A 20,000-nucleotide genomic window follows, 5' to 3' on the forward strand; every position below is an offset into this window, starting at 1 on the left:
AGTGAACATGTGAGAACATTGTTACTGGTTTAGAGGGGGGAGGGTTGTGAGTGGACATGTGAGAACATTGATACTGGTTTAGAGGGGGGAGGGGGATTGTGAGTGAACATGTGAGAACATTATTACTGGTTTAGAGGGGGGAGGGTTGTGAGTGAACATGTGAGAACATTGTTACTGGTTTAGAGGGGGGGGGGTTGTGAGTGAACATGTGAGAACATTGTTACTGGTTTAGAGAAGGGAGGGTTGTGAGTTAACATGTGAGAACATTATTACTGGTTTAGAGGGGGGAGGGTTGTGAGTGAACATGTGAGAACATTATTACTGGTTTAGAGGGGGGAGGGTTGTGAGTGAACATGTGAGAACATTATTACTGGTTTAGAGGGGGGAGGGGGGTTGTGAGTGAACATGTGAGAACATTGTTACTGGTTTAGAGGGGAGAGGGGGGTTGTGAGTGAACATGTGAGAACATTGTTACTGGTTTAGAGGGGGGAGGGGGGTTGTGAGTGGACATGTGAGAACATTGTTACTGGTTTAGAGGGGGGAGGGGGGTTGTGAGTGGACATGTGAGAACATTATTACTGGTTTAGAGGGGGGGAGGGGGAGTTGTGAGTGGACATGTGAGAACATTGTTACTGGTTTAGAGGGGGGAGGGGGGGTTGTGAGTGAACATGTGAGAACATTGTTACTGGTTTAGAGGGGGGAGGGGGGTTGTGAGTGAACATGTGAGAACATTGTTACTGGTTTAGAGAGGGGGGTTGTGAGTGAACATGTGAGAACATTGTTACTGGTTAGAGGGGGGAGGGGGGTTGTGAGTGGACATGTGAGAACATTGTGGTTTAGAGGGGGGAGGGGGGTTGTGAGTGGACATGTGAGAACATTATTACTGGTTTAGAGGGGGGAGGGGGGTTGTGAGTGGACATGGAGAACATTGTTACTGGTTTAGAGGGGGGAGGGGGGTTGTGAGTGAACATGTGAGAACATTGTTACTGGTCTAGAGGGGGGAGGGGGGTTGTGAGTGAACATGTGAGAACATTGTTACTGGTTTAGAGAGGACATGTGAGAACATTGTTACTGGTTTAGAGGGGGGAGGGTTGTGAGTGGACATGTGAGAACATTGTTACTGGTTTAGAGGGGGGGGTTGTGAGTGAACATGTGAGAACATTATTACTGGTTTAGAGGGGGGAGGGGGGTTGTGAGTGAACATGTGAGAACATTGTTACTGGTTAAGAGGGGGGAGGGGGGTTGTGAGTGGACATGTGAGAACATTATTACTGGTTTAGAGGGGGGAGGGTTGTGAGTGAACATGTGAGAACATTGTTACTGGTTTAGAGGGGGGAGGGGGTTTGTGAGTGAACATGTGAGAACATTATTACTGGTTTAGAGGGGGGAGGGGGATTGTGAGTGAACATGTGAGAACATTGTTACTGGTTTAGAGGGGGGAGGGGGATTGTGAGTGAACATGTGAGAACATTGTTACTGGTTTAGAGGGGGGAGGGGGGTTGTGAGTGAACATGTTAGAACATTGTTACTGGTTTAGAGGGGGGAGGGGGGTTGTGAGTGAACATGTGAGAACATTGTTACTGGTTTAGAGGGGGGAGGGGGGTTGTGAGTGAACATGTGAGAACATTGTTACTGGTTTAACGGGGGGAGGGGGGATGTGAGTGAACATGTGAGAACATTGTTACTGGTTTAGAGGGGGGAGGGGGGTTGTGAGTGAACATGTGAGAACATTGTTACTGGTTTAGAGGGGGGAGGGGGGTTGTGAGTGAACATGTGAGAACATTGTTACTGGTTTAGAGGGGGGAGGGGGGTTGTGAGTGGACATGTGAGAACATTATTACTGGTTTAGAGGGAGGAGGGTTGTGAGTGAACATGTGAGAACATTGTTACTGGTTTAGAGGGGGGAGGGGGATTGTGAGTGAACATGTGAGAACATTATTACTGGTTTAGAGGGGGGAGGGGGATTGTGAGTGAACATGTGAGAACATTGTTACTGGTTTAGAGGGGGGAGGGGGATTGTGAGTGAACATGTGAGAACTTTGTTACTGGTTTAGCGGGGGGAGGGGGATTGTGAGTGTACATGTGAGAACATTATTACTGGTTTAGAGGGGGGAGGGGGGTTGTGAGTGGACTTGTGAGAACATTATTACTGGTTTATAAGGGGAGGGGGGTTGTGAGTGAACATGTGAGAACATTATTACTGGTTTAGAGGGGGGAGGGGGGTTGTGAGTGAACATGTGAGAACATTATTACTGGTTTAGAGGGGGAGGGGGGTTGTGAGTGAACATGTGAGAACATTATTACTGGTTTAGAGGGGGAGGGGGGTTGTGAGTGAACATGTGAGAACATTATTACTGGTTTAGAGGGGGAGGGGGGTTGTGAGTGAACATGTGAGAACATTATTACTGGTTTAGAGGGGGGGGGGTGGTGAGTGAACATGTGAGAACATTATTACTGGTTTAGAGGGGGGAGGGTTGTGAGTGGACATGTGAGAACATTGTTACTGGTTTAGAGGGGGGAGGGTTGTGAGTGGACATGTGAGAACATTGTTACTGGTTTAGAGGGGGGAGGGTTGTGAGTGGACATGTGAGAACATTGTTACTGGTTTAGAGGGGGGGGGGTTGTGAGTGAACATGTGAGAACATTATTACTGGTTTAGAGGGGGAGGGTTGTGAGTGGACATGTGAGAACATTGTTACTGGTTTAGAGGGGGGAGGGGGGTTGTGAGTGAACATGTGAGAACATTGTTACTGGTTTAGAGGGGGGAGGGTTGTGAGTGAACATGTGACAACATTATTACTGGTTTAGAGGGGGGAGGGGGGGTTGTGAGTGAACATGTGAGAACATTGTTACTGGTTTAGAGGGGGGAGGGGGGATGTGAGTGAACATGTGAGAACATTATTACTGGTTTAGAGGGGGGAGGGTTGTGAGTGGACATGTGAGAACATTGTTACTGGTTTAGAGGGGGGAGGGGGGTTGTGAGTGAACATGTGAGAACATTATTACTGGTTTAGAGGGGGGAGGGTTGTGAGTGGACATGTGAGAACATTGTTACTGGTTTAGAGGGGGGAGGGGGGTTGTGAGTGAACATGTGAGAACATTATTTCTGGTTTAGAGGGGGGAGGGTTGTGAGTGGACATGTGAGAACATTGTTACTGGTTTAGAGGGGGGAGGGGGGTTGTGAGTGAACATGTGAGAACATTATTACTGGTTTAGAGGGGGAAGGGTTGTGATTGGACATGTGAGAACATTGTTACTGGTTTAGAGGGGGGAGGGTTGTGAGTGGACATGTGAGAACATTATTACTGGTTTAGAGGGGGGAGGGTTGTGAGTGAACATGTGAGAACATTATTACTGGTTTAGAGGGGGGAGGGTTGTGAGTGAACATGTGAGAACATTGTTACTGGTTTAGAGGGGGGAGGGTTGTGAATGAACATGTGAGAACATTGTTACTGGTTTAGATGGGGGAGGGTTGTGAGTGGACATGTGAGAACATTGTTACTGGTTTAGAGGGGGGAGGGTTGTGAATGAACATGTGAGAACATTGTTACTGGTTTAGAGGGGGGAGGGTTGTGAGTGGACATGTGAGAACATTGTTACTGGTTTAGAGGGGGGAGGGTTGTGAATGAACATGTGAGAACATTGTTACTGGTTTAGAGGGGGGAGGGTTGTGAGTGGACATGTGAGAACATTGTTACTGGTTTAGAGGGGGGAGGGTTGTGAATGAACATGTGAGAACATTGTTACTGGTTTAGAGGGGGGAGGGTTGTGAGTGGACATGTGAGAACATTGTTTCTGGTTTAGAGGGGGGAGGGTTGTGAGTGGACATGTGAGAACATTGTTACTGGTTTAGAGGGGGGAGGGGGGTTGTGAGTGAACCTGTGAGAACATTGTTCCTGGTTTAGAGGGGGGAGGGGGGTTGTGAGTGAACATGTGAGAACATTATTACTGGTTTAGAAGGGGAGGGGGGTTGTGAGTGGACTTGTGAGAACATTGTTACTGGTTTAGAGGGGGGACGGGGGTTGTGAGTGGACATGTGAGAACATTTTTACTGGTTTAGAGGGGGGAGGGGGGTTGTCAGTGAACATGTGAGAACATTGTTACTGGTTTAGAGGGGGAGGGGGGTTGTGAGTGGACATGTGAGAACATTGTTACTGGTTTAGAGGGGGGAGGGGGGTTGTGAGTGGACATGTGAGAACATTGTTACTGGTTTAGAGGGGAGAGGTGGGTTGTGAGTGAACATGTGAGAACATTGTTACTGGTTTAGAGGGGGGAGGGGGGTTGTGAGTGAACATGTGAGAACATGGTTACTGGTTTAGAGGGGGAGGGGGGTTGTGAGTGAACATGTGAGAACATTGTTACTGGTTTAGAGGGGGGAGGGGGGTTGTGAGTGAACATGTGAGAACATTGTTACTGGTTTAGAGGGGGGAGGGGGGTTGTGAGTGACCATTTGAGAACATTGTTACTTTTTTGGAGGGGGAGGGGGGTTGTGAGTGGACTTGTGAGAACATTGTTACTGGTTTAGAGGGGGGAGGGGGGTTGTGAGTGGTCATGTGAGAACATTGCTACTGGTTTAGAGGGGGAGGAAGGTTGTGAGTGAACATGTGAGAACATTATTACTGGTTTAGAGGGGGAGGGGGGTTGTGAGTGGACTTGTGAGAACATTGTTACTGGTTTAGAGGGGGGACGGGGGTTGTGAGTGGACATGTGAGAACATTTTTACTGGTTTAGAGGGGGGAGGGGGGTTGTGAGTGAACATGTGAGAACATTGTTACTGGTTTAGAGGGGGAGGGGGGTTGTGAGTGGACATGTGAGAACATTGTTACTGGTTTAGAGGGGGGAGGGGGGTTGTGAGTGGACATGTGAGAACATTGTTACTGGTTTAGAGGGGGGAGGGGGTTGTGAGTGAACATGTGAGAACATTGTTACTGGTTTAGAGGGGGGAGGGGGGTTGTGAGTGAACATGTGAGAACATGGTTACTGGTTTAGAGGGGGAGGGGGGTTGTGAGTGAACATGTGAGAACATTGTTACTGGTTTAGAGGGGGAGGGGGGTTGTGAGTGAACATGTGAGAACATTGTTACTGGTTTAGAGGGGGGAGGGGGGTTGTGAGTGAACATGTGAGAACATTGTTACTTTTTTGGAGGGGGAGGGGGGTTGTGAGTGGAATTGTGAGAACATTGTTACTGGTTTAGAGGGGGGAGGGGGGTTGTGAGTGGTCATGTGAGAACATTGTTACTGGTTTAGAGGGGGAGGGGGGTTGTGAGTGAACATGTGAGAACATTGTTACTGGTTTAGAGGGGGGAGGGGGGTTGTGAGTGGACATGTGAGAACATTGTTACTGGTTTAGAGGGGGGAGGGGAGTTGTGAGTGGACATGTGAGAACATTGTTACTGGTTTAGAGGGGGAGGGGGGTTGTGAGTGGACATGTGAGAACATTGTTACTGGTTTAGAGGGGGGAGGGGGGTTGTGAGTGAACATGTGAGAACATTGTTACTGGTTTAGAGGGGGGAGGGGGGTTGTGAGTGGACATGTGAGAACATTGTTACTGGTTTAAAGGGGGGGGTTGTGAGTGGACATGTGAGAACATTGTTACTGGTTTAGAGGGGGGAGGGGGGTGTGAGTGAACATGTGAGAACCTTGTTACGGGGTTAGAGGGGGGAGGGGGGATGAGAGTGGACATGTGAGAACAGTTTGACTGGTGTAGAGGGAGGAGGGGGTTGTGAGTGGATATGTGAGAACATTGTTACTGGTTTAGAGGGGGGAGGGGGGATGTGAATGAACATGTGAGAACATTGTTACTGGTTTAGAGGGGGGGGGTTGCGAATGAACATGTGAGAACATTGTTGCTGGTTTAGAGGGGGGAGGGTTGTGAGTGGACATGTGAGAACATTGTTGCTGGTTTAGAGGGGGGAGGGTTGTGAGTGGACATGTGAGAACATTGTTACTGGTTTAGAGGGGGGAGGGTTGTGAGTGGACATGTGAGAACATTGTTGCTGGTTTAGAGGGGGGAGGGTTGTGATTGGACATGTGAGAACATTGTTACTGGTTTAGAGGGGGGAGGGTTGTGAGTGGTCATGTGAGAACAATGTTACTGGTTTAGAGGGGGGAGGGTGGTTGTGAGTGGACATGGGAGAACATTGTTACTGGTTTAGAGGGGGGGAGGTTGTGAGTGGACATGTGAGAACATTGTTACTGGTTTAGAGGGGGAGAGGGGGGTTGTGAGTGGACATGTGAGAACATTGTTACTGGTTTAGAGGGGGGAGGGGGGTTGTGAGTGGACATATGAGAACATTGTTACTGGTTTAGAAGGGGGAGGGGGTTGTGAGTGGACATGTGAGAACATTGTTACTGTTTTAGAGGGGGAGGTGGGTTGTGAGTGGACAGGTGAGAACATTGTTACTGGTTTAGAGGGGGGAGGGGGGTTGTGAGTGGACATGTGAGAACATTGTTTCTGGTTTAGAGGGGGAGGAGGTTGTGAGTGGACATGTGAGAACATTGTTAATGGTTTAGAGGGGGGAGGGGGGTTGTGAGTGGACATGTGAGAACATTGTTAATGGTTTAGAGGGGGGAGGGGGGTTGTGAGTGGACAGGTGAGAACATTGTTACTGGTTTAGAGGGGGGAGGCGGTTTGTGAGTGTACATGTGAGAACATAGATACTGGTTTAGAGGGGGAGGTGGTTGTGAGTGGACATGTGAGAACATTGTTACTGGTTTAGAGTGGGAGGGGGGTTGTGAGTGGACATGTGAGAACATTGTTACTGGTTTAGAGGGGGGAGGGGGGTTGTGAGTGAACATGTGAGAACATTGTTACTGGTTTAGAGGGGGGAGGGGGGTTGTGAGTGGACATGTGAGAACATTGTTAATGGTTTAGAGGGGGGAGGGGGTTTTGAGTGGACATGTGAGAAAATTGTTACAGGTTTAGAGGGGGGGTTGTGAGTGGACATATGAGAACATTGTTACTGGTTTAGAGGGGGGGGTTGTGAGTGAACATATGAGAACATTGTTACTGGTTTAGAGGGGGGAGGGTTGTGAGTGGACATGTGAGAACATTGTTACTGGTTGAGAGGGGGGACGGGGGTTGTGAGTGGATATGTGAAATCATTGTTACTGGTTTAGAGGGGGGAGGGGGGTTGTGAGTGGACATGTGAGAACATTGTTACTGGTTTAGAGGGGGAAGACGGGGGTTGTGAGTGGACATGTGAGAACATTGTTACTGGTTTAGAGAGGGGAGAGGGGGGTTGTGAGTGGACATGTGAGAACATTGTTACTGGTTTAGAGGGGGGAGGGGGGGTTGTGAGTGGACATGAGAGAACATTGTTACTGGTTTAGAGGGGGGAGGGGGGTTGTGAGTGGACATGTGAGAACATTGTTACTGGTTTAGAGGGGGTGAGGGGGGTTGTGAGTGAACATGTGAGAACATTGTTACTGGTTTAGAGGGGGGATGGGGGTTGTGAGTGAACATGTGAGAACATTGTTACTGGTTTAAAGGGGGAGAGGGGGTTGTGAGTGGACATGTGAGAACATTGTTACTGGTTTAGAGGGGGGAGGGTGGTTGTGAGTGATGTGAGAACATTGTTACTGGTTTAGAGGGGGGAGGGGGTTGTGAGTGGACATGTGAGAACATTGTTACTGGTTTAGAGGGGGGAGGGGGTTGTGAGTGGACTTGTGAGAACATTGTTACTGGTTTAGAGGGGGGAGGGGGGTTGTGAGTGGACATGTGAGAACATTGTTACTGGTTTAGAGGGGGGAGGGGGTTGTGAGTGAGCATGTGAGAACATTGTTACTGGTTTAGAGGGGGAGGGGAGTTGTGAGTGGACTTGTGAGAACATTGTTACTGGTTGAGAGGGGGGAGGGGGGTTGTGAGTGGACATGTGAGAACATTGTTACTGGTTTAGAGGGGGGAGGGGGGTTGTGAGTGAACATGTGAGAACATTGTTACTGGTTTAGAGGGGGGAGGGGGGTTGTGAGTGGACATGTGAGAACATTGTTACTGGTTTAGAGGGGGGAGGGGGTTGTGAGTGGACATGTGAGAACATTGTTACTGGTTTAGAGGGGGAGGGGGGTTGTGAGTGGACATGTGAGAACATTGTTACTGGTTTAGAGGGGGGAGGGGGGTTGTGAGTGAACATGTGAGAACATTGTTACTGGTTTAGAGGGGGGAGGGGGGTTGTGAGTGGACATGTGAGAACATTGTTACTGGTTTAGAGGGGGAGGGGGGTGGGAGTGGACATGTGAGAACATTGTTACTGGTTTAGCGGGGGGAGGGGGGTTGTGAGTGGACATGTGAGAACATTGTTACTGGTTTAGAGTGGGGAGGGGGGTTGTGAGTGGACATGTGAGAACATTGTTACTGATTTAGAGGGGGGAGGGGGGTTGTGAGTGGACATGTGAGAACATTGTTACTGGTTTAGAGGGGGGAGGGGGGTTGTGAGTGAACATATGAGAACGTTGTTACTGGTTTAGAGGGGGGAGGGGGGTTGTGAGTGGACATGTGAGAACATTGTTACTGGTTTAGAGGGGGAGGGGGGTTGTGAGTGGACATGTGAGAACATTATTACTAGTTTAGAGGGGGGAGTGGGGTTGTGAGTGGACATGTGAGAACATTGTTACTTGTTTAGAGGGGGGAGGGGGGTTGTGAGTGGACATGTGAGAACATTGTTACTGGTTTAGAGGGGGAGGGGGGTTGTGAGTGGACATGTGAGAACATTGTTACTGGTTTAGAGGGGGGAGGGGGGTTGTGAGTGGACATGTGAGAACATTATTACTGGTTTAGAGGGGGGAGGGGGGTTGTGAGTGGACATGTGAGAACATTGTTACTGGTTTAGAGGGGGGAGGGGGGTTGTGAGTGAACATGTGAGAACATTGTTACTGGTTTAGAGGGGGGAGGGTTGTGAGTGGACATGTGAGAACATTGTTACTGGTTTAGAGGGGGGAGGCGGGTTGTGAGTGAACATGTGAGAACATTGTTACTGGCTTAGAGGGGGGAGGGGGGTTGTGAGTGGAGTGAACTGGGAACATTATTATGTCTTTAAGAACATACTTGAGATTCTTCTCACCAACAATTCCTTTTCTCTCCCTCTCCCCTCACCTTTCCCTTATTCCACCTTCGGCACCACCGTAACCCAGGCTCCACCTACTCACCTTCCCAGTTCCTTAAAAGGCACGTAAGTTCCCCCGTCTTCTAATAACATGTTCATTTTTCCACTATAATCTACCTTGTCTATAATTACTATCACATTTGTTTTTGTCTGTTTCGTAAGGTGAAGTCCAGGATCTTTTCTTAATTCATGGTATAACTTAACATATCTTTGAGGACAATTGTGTTGCAGAGGAATATTGTGTTGCAGAGGTGTGAGTTGTGCTCACATCTCTACAACACAATTGTCCTCAAAGATTTGTTTAGTTATACCATGAATTAAGTAAAGATCCTGGACTTTATCTTACGAAACAGACAAAACAAATGCGATAGTAATTATGAACAAGGTAGATTATAGAGGAATAATGAACATGTTATTAGAAGACAAGGAGAGTTACGTGCGTCTTAACCCTCCCACACACACAACAAACATGCTGAGAACAGAAAAAAGAGAAGTACAAGAATCGTGAAAAACTATAGAAAGAAATGGACAGAAAAAGACGAAGAGGAGAACAGAAGAGCCAGAAACGAATATGCAAGGATGAGAAGAGAAGCTTCGCAACAGTTTAAAAATGACATCAGAAGCAAAGTTTGATCCGATGTGCTTCTCGGCTACATCAGAAGGAAAATGAAAGTGAAAAAATTATTGAATAGTGAAGAGCTGACGAAAAACGGAAAAGTTAAGAGGAGCAGAAAAGAAAAAAATAGAAAGTTAGAGACAAAGGGTCCACCAATGGGCAGTGAACGCCATATGCACGACAGGAGACGAAGTTTTTTTAGTGAACTAAATATATCCAAAGCACTGGTAAAGTGTCAACATGGATCCTGCACAAGTGATTATAAACACTGTCTGAACCACTAGTTAAAATCCTCACCTCAGAGGATATGAGACAATTTCCAGAGATTTAGAAGACAGTGAATATAGTGACAAAATTCTAGCAAGGAGACAGAAATCGTTAAATTATAGAGCAGTTGGGTACTTGCTGACAAGTTAAGTTAGGTAAATACAGATAGGAAGGGCGTTTATCTGGTGCTCAGCAGACGGAAGATCAAGCCTCCATCACATCTTGTGCTGAATGACCAACAACTCCCTCAACCTTTTGATCAGTTATAAGAGCGCTCGACTCATCGTTAGAGAAGAAGACACTACGAAGTGCAGGATTCTGCTATCTTCACTAATCAGCACACCAGGCAACTTCAGTCAAAACAACGGCTTCTACAATAACTGAGCCTCTTGCCAGGAAACTTGTTAATCGCTATCTCACATAGCGACAGGTCATAGTACAGAGAAACACTGCAGAAGACTGAAGACATCTCAAGGCTGAGGGACTGATTACCTTAATCTCCTCATCTTTCCACAGCTCTTCTCTGTATTGGACTGATGAAGCTACTGGCTGGCATAACGCTTTTACAGTAAAGATACCCAAATGTCTCATTCTTCAGGTTCAGTTAAGTTCGCCAGGACGGGGGCTCCTGGCCCGGGTCTTCTACGTGCTGTGACCCATCATCTCATTCTTCAACTTGCTTGTTCTCAAAATCTCGAATCCAACCTCATCTCTCAGCCATATGTATTCGTCCAACCTGTTATTAATCTACGTAAGAAGTCAGCATACATTACCTCACCTGACTCTTCACGTCACTACGCACCCTAAACACACGCCCATTGTGACGTGGTAAAGCCCACTTTGTGAGCGAAACGTTGTCAATAAATGATTGGATTATACTGTATTCGTGTCTTTATTTATTAACTATCCCTGTCACTACCGAGGCTGCGAGATCTATAGGACTGAAACGTTAGTATTCGTTGAGGATTTCATGAAGTTTCCTGCCACGAGTTACACAGTAACAGGAGCTTAAGCGTTTTTGTTCCAGTAGGGCTGGAAGTCCTCTGAAGGGGAATTACAAGAGAATAAGGATGGAGAGGTAAAGAAAGAGTCGCTTGTGGCTTGACACAGACGTTTAGTGGTTAAAAATGTATTATCGGTTATTGTCAGCTACATCAGTTAATGACTCACGAAATCGTAATGAGGCGATTGCAGTGGAAAATTTTACACAGACGCAGTATAATGCGATCATTTATTGGCCCCGTTTCGCCCACACAGTAGACTTCATCAGTGTGGACGAAACGTAGCAAATAAAGGATCGCATTGTACCGCATGTGTTTAATTTTGAACCATTGGCAGGTGATTCCTAAAACTCGCAGGCCAGTGCGTTAACACACTGATATGTCAGTTAACATCTTTTTTTTTCTCTCTCTCTCTCTCAGCCTTCATATTAGCCGACGAGGGATACGACGTTTGGATTGGTAACACAAGAGGGAACTTTTATGGTCAGCGCCACGTTAAGCTGAGTTCGAGGCAGCCCGAGTTCTGGGACTTCAGGTAAGTGGGGAGTGAACAAAATTGTGGCACTTTCCCGTGATAAGTAGCCGCGCGTTCTGGAACACCGGGAGGATAGCATATAGCCCGCATTCTGAACCATTGTGAAGATAGCATGTAGTCTGCCTTCTGGAACATCGGGAGGATAGCATATAGCCCGCATTATGGACCATCGGGAAGAAAGTATGTAGCCCGCATTCTGTAGCTATAAATAGGTAACGAGTATTAAATAAACCGACAATTTGTTAGATTTCTAAGCCACTTATAGGGCACATGTCAACACTGCAATATCTAGGGATCTTAATACAGGGAATTTTTCAACACTTTCCTCACCTACAGTCACGACCTACTTCCACTAGTGGATTTTGTCCATCTGTGACAGCCAACAACTGCTCCACTTCACCTGTATATCAACCACATCGTGCATATGCTGTACTTTCGTCAAGATTGATGGACTGAACACATCAGAATTATTGATGTGAGGGTGGATGGGATGGTTGAGGAGTTAAAGGAACTAGTGACTGGGCGTTGGTGTGATGGGTAGTCATGAAGAAGGTTCTTGCAGAGGTAAGGGTGAGGAGTGTGGGTGTAGGGTGAGAGGTAGGGTAAGGCTTATTATGAGTTGTTGTGTTAGGGAAACGACAACTGTGCACGACATTCCCTCCAGAGGCTGAGTTACCTCCCCCTGCGATGCATTTTCTGGTTCTCCTTCCTGTCTCTGACAATTTTGTATTCTCTCACTCGGTTGTTCCCTCTTTTTTTCTGTTCTGTCCTTACCGACAAACAGGCATCAAAATCTTCTGATTTCTTTAATGAAGGTTTCTGCTTCATAATCTTGTTTCGTGTATTTTCTCCGTAAGGGTTACTTTGACTGGGAACATTTTTTTCCTTTATGTATGTTCTAAATTTCTGCAACTATTTCACAATATTCACATTGGCCTTCCCACTTGTCAGCTCTGTAACAGCTTGCGTCTCCTATTTCTGTACTATTTATATACCATCATTCGTCCTCCTTCAGCCTGTTAGTAACATGGATAATCAACGAATTCTCTATCTCCTCCATAATATTTTCCCTCTGGATTTTGGTGTCTGTGAATACAGGATTTTCCCCCTCCCAGAAACCATGCTGGATATCATGTATAGGCTCGTTCCTTTCTAGGGGCTCCACCCCACCTGTCTTTTTCTGATAAGCTTCTCCATGACTTTGCATACTATACATGTCAGTGACATTGGTCTGTAGTTTAATGCTACCTGTCTGTCTCCTTTCTTAAAGATTCGGACTACATTTGTGATCTTCCATACCTCAGGCAGTTGCATTTTTTCAACAGATGTGTTGAAGATTGTTGTTAGTGACACACACAGCATCTCTGCTCCTTCTCTCAGGACCCACGTAGAAATGTTATTCGATCCCACCCTCTTTGAGGTATTTAGTTCACTTAGCAGCCTCTTTACTTCCTCTTTGGTTGTGTGTTTTGTGTCCGGTAGTTTTAGGTGTACCCTACTATTCCGATTTACTGTAGTCCAGTCTATCTTCACTGAAAATACTTCCATAAATCTCATGTTTAGCTCTACACATACTTCTTTATTGTTTCTTGTGATCCCCACTCCATCCTTCTTCAGCCTGATTACCTGGTTTTTGACTGTTGCTTTCCTCTTGATGTGGCTGTACAACAGCTTTGGGTCAAATATAGCTTTTGTTGTTATGTCATTCTCGTATTACTACTGGGCCTCCAGCCTTATTCATGCATGTTCATATCTGGCTCTTCGGTTAATCTCCTTATTTTCCTGGGTCCTTTGTCTTTTATACTGTTTACATTCTCTAGCACACTTAGCGCGCTTGGGTGAACCAAGGGCTCGTTCTGGTCTTCCTATTGGTTCTGTTTCTCTTAGGTACAAACCTCTCCTTCACCTCTTCGCATTTTGTGGCCACGTATTCCATTTTTTCATTAATTGTTTTCTCTACTGGTTCTCTCTCCTACTGTACCTCATGCAGGATATTCCTCATTCCTGTGTAGTCCCCTCTTTTATAGTTTGGCTTCTGTCCTACTCGTGCTGCTTCCCTCTCTACTTTTAGCTAGAAAATGTATTCGAAGTTCAGGACAACGTGATCACTAGCTCAGAGGGGTCTTTCATATGTGATGTCCCCAATGTCTAAACGACTCAAGGAGAATATGAGGTACAGTCTTGATGGTTCATCTTCTCCTCTCTCTCTGGTAGTGTCCCTAACATGTTGATGCATGAGGTTTTCATCTTGGCCCTCAACATTTCTGGACCCTCATGTGGCTCCAGGCTTCCCCTTTGCACTTTGTAGTCCCCATGTTGGCCCTTCTGGTAACCTCAGGTAGTGTATCAACCATTGCTCTGTTGTTCTCATTGTACTTTTGTCTTGGCCTCCTGCTATTCAGTGGTAGGTTGTACATCATTGTAATCAGCACCTTAGGACTTCCCTGTCTGAATGTTCCTATTATGTAGTCCCTTGCTTCCCTTCTGCCCAACTCCTCGAAACTCTACTGGTTTTTGATGAGCAGTGCATCTCCTCCATTCCCTTCTGTTCACTCGATCTTTCTTCATGATCTGTTATCCAGTTGGACAGTTTGTCTCTTATCATTACCGTCAGCTTGGTTTCTGTGAGAGCTTTGACATATGGGGTGCCTCCATGATTCTTTCGTGCCACTCCTCACACTTATTCGTTGTTCCATTTGTGTTGGTGTACCATACCTTCAGCTTCTTTTCCAGAATTGTATTCTGAGGGTTTGTGTGGGCTGGGGAAGTGGGAGACCTGGCATGACACTGTGTGAGACTGCTGTGTAGGTGGGGTTTGTGCTCGGGGGGCTGTCTGTGTGTGCAGAGTGGGATTTGATTTCTGCTTTCTTGCTCTTTGCGACTTTGTATCCTCTCTCTTAGTTTCTGCTATTCTTTGTGTTCTGTCGTGGCTGAGGAACACTTGCTTGGATTTTGTTGTCTTCTTAGCCGTGGTTTCCACTGCAGGATCTTGTTTTGCACCATTTCTGTCCTGAAAACCAATTTGGCTGGTTGATTTTTTCCCCTCGAGTATCTCCCAATTCTCTGATAATTTATCAGGTCAGTCATAGCCTCCTTTCCTCTTTGTTTGATGATATTTTCAATCTCTTTTTTCTCTCCTTGTCGTCTTCTTTCATATGTCCTCCCTTCGGCCTCCTGAAGCCTAGGGATAAAAACTGCCCTCTCCCTCTCCTCTTCCCATTACTTTTATCTCTGCATCTCTGGGTCTGATTGAAGGATCACTTTCGCTGCTTCCATTATCATTTCCTGTATCTCTCAGTGGCTTGACAGTGCCCCTGCATCTACAGTTCCCCCCACCATTGTCCCTGTACCCAGCGGAATGCCACTTTCTCTCCTCGATATATCCTGGCTCTCTTTGTGACTTATTAGTGCATCTGCGTAAGTCTTGCCCCTTTCCTTTACTTCGGTCCCCCCCTCACTGGTGTGTGTGTGTGTGTGTGTGTGTACTCACCTAATTGTACTCACCTAATTGTGGTTGCAGGGGTCGAGACTCAGCTCCTGGCCCCGCCTCTTCACTGATCGCTACTGGATCCTCTCTCTCTCTGCTTCCTCAGCTTTGTCATACCTCTTCTTAAAACTATGTATGGTTCCTGCCTCCACTACTTCACTTGCTAGGCTATTCCACTTGCTGACAACTCTATGACTGAAGAAATACTTCGTAACGTCCCTGTGACTCGTCTGAGTCTTCAGCTTCCAGTTGTGACCCCTTGTCCCTGTGTCCCCTCTCTGGAACATCCTATCTCTGTCCACCTTGTCTATTCCCCGCAGTATCTTGTATGTCGTTATCATGTCTCCCCTGACCCTTCTGTCCTCCAGTGTCGTCAGTCCGATTTCCCTTAACCTTTCCTCGTACGACATTCCCTTGAGCTCTGGGACTAGCCTTGTTGCAAACCTTTGTACTTTCTCTAACTTCTTGACGTGCTTGACCAGGTGTGGGTTCCAGACTGGTGCTGCATACTCCAGTATGGGCCTAACATACACAGTGTACAGTGTCTTGAACGATTCCTTATTAAGGTATCGAAACGCTATTCTCAGGTTTGCCAGGCGCCCGTATGCTGCAGCGGTTATTTGGTTGATGTGTGCCTCCGGTGATGTGCTCGGTGTTATGGTCACCCCAAGGTCTTTCTCCCTGAGTGAGGTCTGTAGTCTTTGTCCACCTAGCCTATACTCTGTCTGCGGTCTTCTTTGCCCCTCCCCAATCTTCATGACTTTGCATTTGGCTGGATTGAATTCGAGAAGCCAGTTACTGGACCACATGTCCAGCCTCTCCAGGTCTCTTTGCAGTCCTGCCTCATCCTCGTCCGATTTAATTCTTCTCATCAACTTCACGTCATCTGCGAACAGGGACACTTCAGAGTCTATTCCTTCCATCATGTCGTTCACATATATCAAAAATAGCACTGGTCCTAGAACTGACCCCTGTGGGACCCCGCTCGTAACAGGCGCCCACTGTGATACCTCTTCACGTACCATGACTCGTTGCTGCCTCCCTGTCAGGTATTCCCTTATCCATTGCAGTGCCCTTCCTTTTACGTGTGCCTGATCCTCCAGCTTCTGCACTAATCTCTTGTGGGGAACTGTGTCAAAGGCCTTCCTGCAGTCTAGGAAAACGCAATCTACCCAACCCTCTCTCTCATGTCTTACTTCTGTTACCTTGTCATAAAACTCCAGGAGGTTTGTGATACAAGATTTGCCTTCCATGAACCCATGCTGGTTTTCATTTATAATCTTGTTCCTTTCCAGGTGTTCGACCACTCTCCTCCTGATAATCTTCTCCATGACTTTGCACACAATACATGTCAGAGACACAGGTCTGTAGTTTAGTGCCTCGTTTCTGTTTCCTTTCTTAAATATGGGGACTACATTAGCTGTCTTCCATTTCTCAGGTAGTTGCCCAGTTTCAAGGGATGTGTTGAAGATTGTGGTTAGAGGCACACACAGCATCTCTGCTCCTTCTCTAAGGACCCATGGGGAGATGTTGTCCGGTCCCATCGCCTTTGAGGTGTCAAGGTCACTTAAGAACTTCTTCACCTCCTCCTCAGTTGTTCGTATGTCATCCAACACCTGTTGGTATATTCCCTCTTGATGTTCCCTTCTGTCCTGTCTTCCCACAGCCCTTCCTGTCTCTACTGTAAAAACTTCCTTAAATCTCCTGTTCAGCTCCTCACATACCTCCTGATCATTTCTTGTGAGTTCTCCACCTTCTGTCCTTAATCTGATCACCTGGTCTTTGACTGTTGTCTTCCTCCTGATGTGGCTATACAACAGTTTCGGGTCTGTCTTGATTCTCGATGCTATGTCATTTTCATACTGTCGCTGGGCCTCCCTCCTTACCTGTGCGTACTCATTCCTGGCTCTGCGACTGATCTCCCTATTTTCGTGTGTTCTCTGCCTTCTGTACTTTTTCCATTCTCTATTGCACTTTGTTTTTGCCTCCTTACACCGTCGGGTGAACCAGGGGCTTGTTCTGGTCTTCCCGTTGTTACTGTTGCCCTTGGGAATGAACCTTTCCACTGCCTCCTTGCATTTTGTTGCTACATATTCCATCATTTCATTTACTGGCTTTCCTGCCAGTTCTCTGTCCCACTGGACCTCCCGCAGGAAGTTCTTCAACCCTATGTAGTCCCCTCTTTTATAGTCAGGCTTTTCCCATTCTACTCCTGTTATTCTCTCCACTTGCAGCTCTACTATGTATTCAAAGCACAGAACCACGTGGTCGCTAGCTCCTAGGGGACTCTCATACTTGATGTCCTCAATGTCTGAGCTGCCCAGGGTGAACACAAGGTCCAATCTTGCTGGTTCATCCTCCCCTCTCACTCTGGTAGTGTCCTTAACATGTTGGTGCATGAGGTTTTCCAGCACCACGTCCAACATCCTGGCTCTCCATGTTTCGGGACCCCCATGTGGCTCCAGGTTTTCCCAGTCAATCTCCCTGTGGTTGAAATCCCCCATAACCAGCAACTTTGCTCTGCTGGAGTGAGCTCTTCTTGCCACCTCAGCAAGTGTGTCCACCATTGCTCTGTTGCTCTCTTCATATTCCTCTCTTGGCCTCCTGCAGTTCTGTGGTGGATTATACATCACTGCAATGACCACTTTGTGTTCCCCAGACTGAAGTGTACCTGCTATGTAGTCTCTTTCTCCCGTCTCATCTATTCCTTCCATTTTCTCGAATTTCCATCTGTTTTTTACGAGCAGAGCAACCCCACCTCCTCCCCTGCCCCTTCTATCTTTCCTCATGATCTGGTATCCTGGTGGGAAGATTGCATCTGTTATTGTGTGTGTGTGTGTGTCTGTGTCTGTGTCTGTGTGTGTGTGTGTGTGTGTGTGTGTGTGTGTGTGTGTGTGTGTGTGTGTGTGTGCGTGTGCGTGCGTGTTGTTTATTAACGTACAGTACTTTACGTTGGAAGCAACTAGCCAGAGATCCAAACAATAAACACATACATATTACCAAGATTTTTCTAAGTCTTGGCCTATTATCAATGCATTTCCTTTATAAAACAAAAAAAAATATTATTATTATTTTTATTCCAAATGATGATGATATTCGTGTAGCTGGAACGAGGTTGGGCGCTACGACATCCCAGCCATGCTGAGCTACGCACGCGACGTGACAGGAGTCAAACAAGTTTACTACGTCGGCCACTCGCTGGGAGGCTCTGGCTTCTTCATCATGATGAACTACCACCCATACATCAACTCCTGGGTAGGTTTGTTGATATTTTTGTCGTCCTGCTCCCCGTATCATCAATTTAGACACGTCGTATGAGGGGGAAAAATCCCATAGGCTGCCTATTTACATAGATATTGCTCTCCTGGGGCTGGGTCAAGAGGGAATAGTTCCTGGTATTTGGCACTACTGTTGCTGGTAAATAAACCGAAATGGATGAATATTAGACTTTATATATATCTTTTGGGAGAATCAAGAAAGGAGACTATTAACTTAGGGATGCCAAGTAATCAAAGACCAACCCAGAGGTTTCTTTCAGGTGTACAGGAGCAAAAGTAAGGAAAAGATAACTTCAATTATATGTAATGAGTAAGACACATGTGCAGCAGTTGGGTATCTTTATTGTTGAAACGTTTCGCCTACATGGTAGGCTTCATCAGTCAAATGCAGGGGAGAATGCACTGAAGGCAGCAGGAGTAGTGAGGAGTGTTTGAGGTGGTCAGTCCCTTCAGACCATGAAGCCGAAGCATGAGAATGGAGTCTTAATACTGGGGAAGGTGAGGTGTGGAAGATCTCGAAGACATTGTAGGGGACGGGGTCCACTAACAGAAGAAAGAAGGCAAGAATTGAGGAGCGCTGCGGCAAACCTACTGGTCCATGTTAGGCAAGTCCCTTTGGTATCCAACCCTTCTCACTCATCACTAGTAGTTAAGCGATGAAGTTGTGGAAGATGCCCTCTGTACCAAGACACAGTTGTGTTACTGTGTCTGAGCACAACGGTATCTTAATATCGTCTAGTTAATAAATCTAGTTAATCCTAGAATCGCCAATACAGTTATGCGAGTACACACCAACACTGCCCCACCAACACAGTTATACGAGTACACGCCAACACGGTCTCACCAACAGTGTTATTTTCTCAGATACGAGTGATGGCGGCCCTAGCACCCGCTGCATACGTCCAAGGTCGACATGTCCCACTGTCATTGATCGCACCTCTCACCAATGTCATCGATGTAAGTACACTCTTTATTATAAAAACATTACTTGGGGAAATATATCCAAGATTTCTTAGTCTTATCATGGCTTTGCCTGAGTATAAACACATTACCTGGAAGGCTAAACGGGTAGACGAACCGAATATATAGACTTTTATCTTGAATAAGGTTCTCTCACTAATTTCACTTGTCAGTATAAGTAGTTTGCAAGTCTGTGTCACCTGTTGGAAATATACCAAGAATGTAAGACTGTGATGGAGGTATACCAAGTATGTAAGACCATGTCTGAAGTATATCCAGAGTGCAAGGTTCCTAGAGTATGCCAGGTACGTAAGCTTCCGAGAGTATGTCAGGTACGTAAGCTTCCGAGAGTATGCCAGGTACGTAAGACTGTGCTGGAAGTATTTCCTCGTGCCATGCTTATAACTGGAGCCACTTGGTATGTATTAAAGCTGACATCTGAAATATGTGGAAGCCAAGATCAGTTATGTATATAACTGGTTCAGAGAACCGACAGGTTGATGAATTAGACATATGTGTATGTCTAATTCATTGGGTTTGTTTACTGTAGAAATGTCTGGCTAACCAGTGGCTTCCACTGTCCACTACAGAGTATAGAGATAGAATAACATAAATTTTATACCATATATAATTTTGATTACACTAGTCACTAAAAAGTAACATCTTAATCAATGAAGAATATGAATATATAAAAACATATAAGAACATTCTAGGCAAGGCTAAGTAACAAATGATTATTAATACGAACAAAAGATA

The 20,000-nt window shown here is 46.4% G+C and overlaps 1 protein-coding gene across 8 annotated transcripts in view; it reads left to right on the top strand.

The window, feature by feature from the left end:
• The window catches only part of LOC138855340 (lipase 3-like), a 120,959-nt gene that overhangs the window by 79,466 nt on the left and 21,493 nt on the right, over positions 1–20,000 (top strand). For all 8 annotated transcript variants that reach the window (XM_070104279.1, XM_070104278.1, XM_070104280.1 and 5 more), the window contains 3 exons: positions 11,405–11,519; positions 18,111–18,261; positions 19,149–19,241. In XM_070104279.1, coding sequence (XP_069960380.1) covers positions 11,405–11,519; positions 18,111–18,261; positions 19,149–19,241 — 359 coding nt within the window. The remainder of the gene's footprint in view (positions 1–11,404; positions 11,520–18,110; positions 18,262–19,148; positions 19,242–20,000) is intronic.

The sequence above is a fragment of the Cherax quadricarinatus genome, chromosome 90 (genome assembly GCF_038502225.1).
Source record: "Cherax quadricarinatus isolate ZL_2023a chromosome 90, ASM3850222v1, whole genome shotgun sequence".
Taxonomy (NCBI): Eukaryota; Metazoa; Arthropoda; class Malacostraca; order Decapoda; family Parastacidae; genus Cherax; species Cherax quadricarinatus.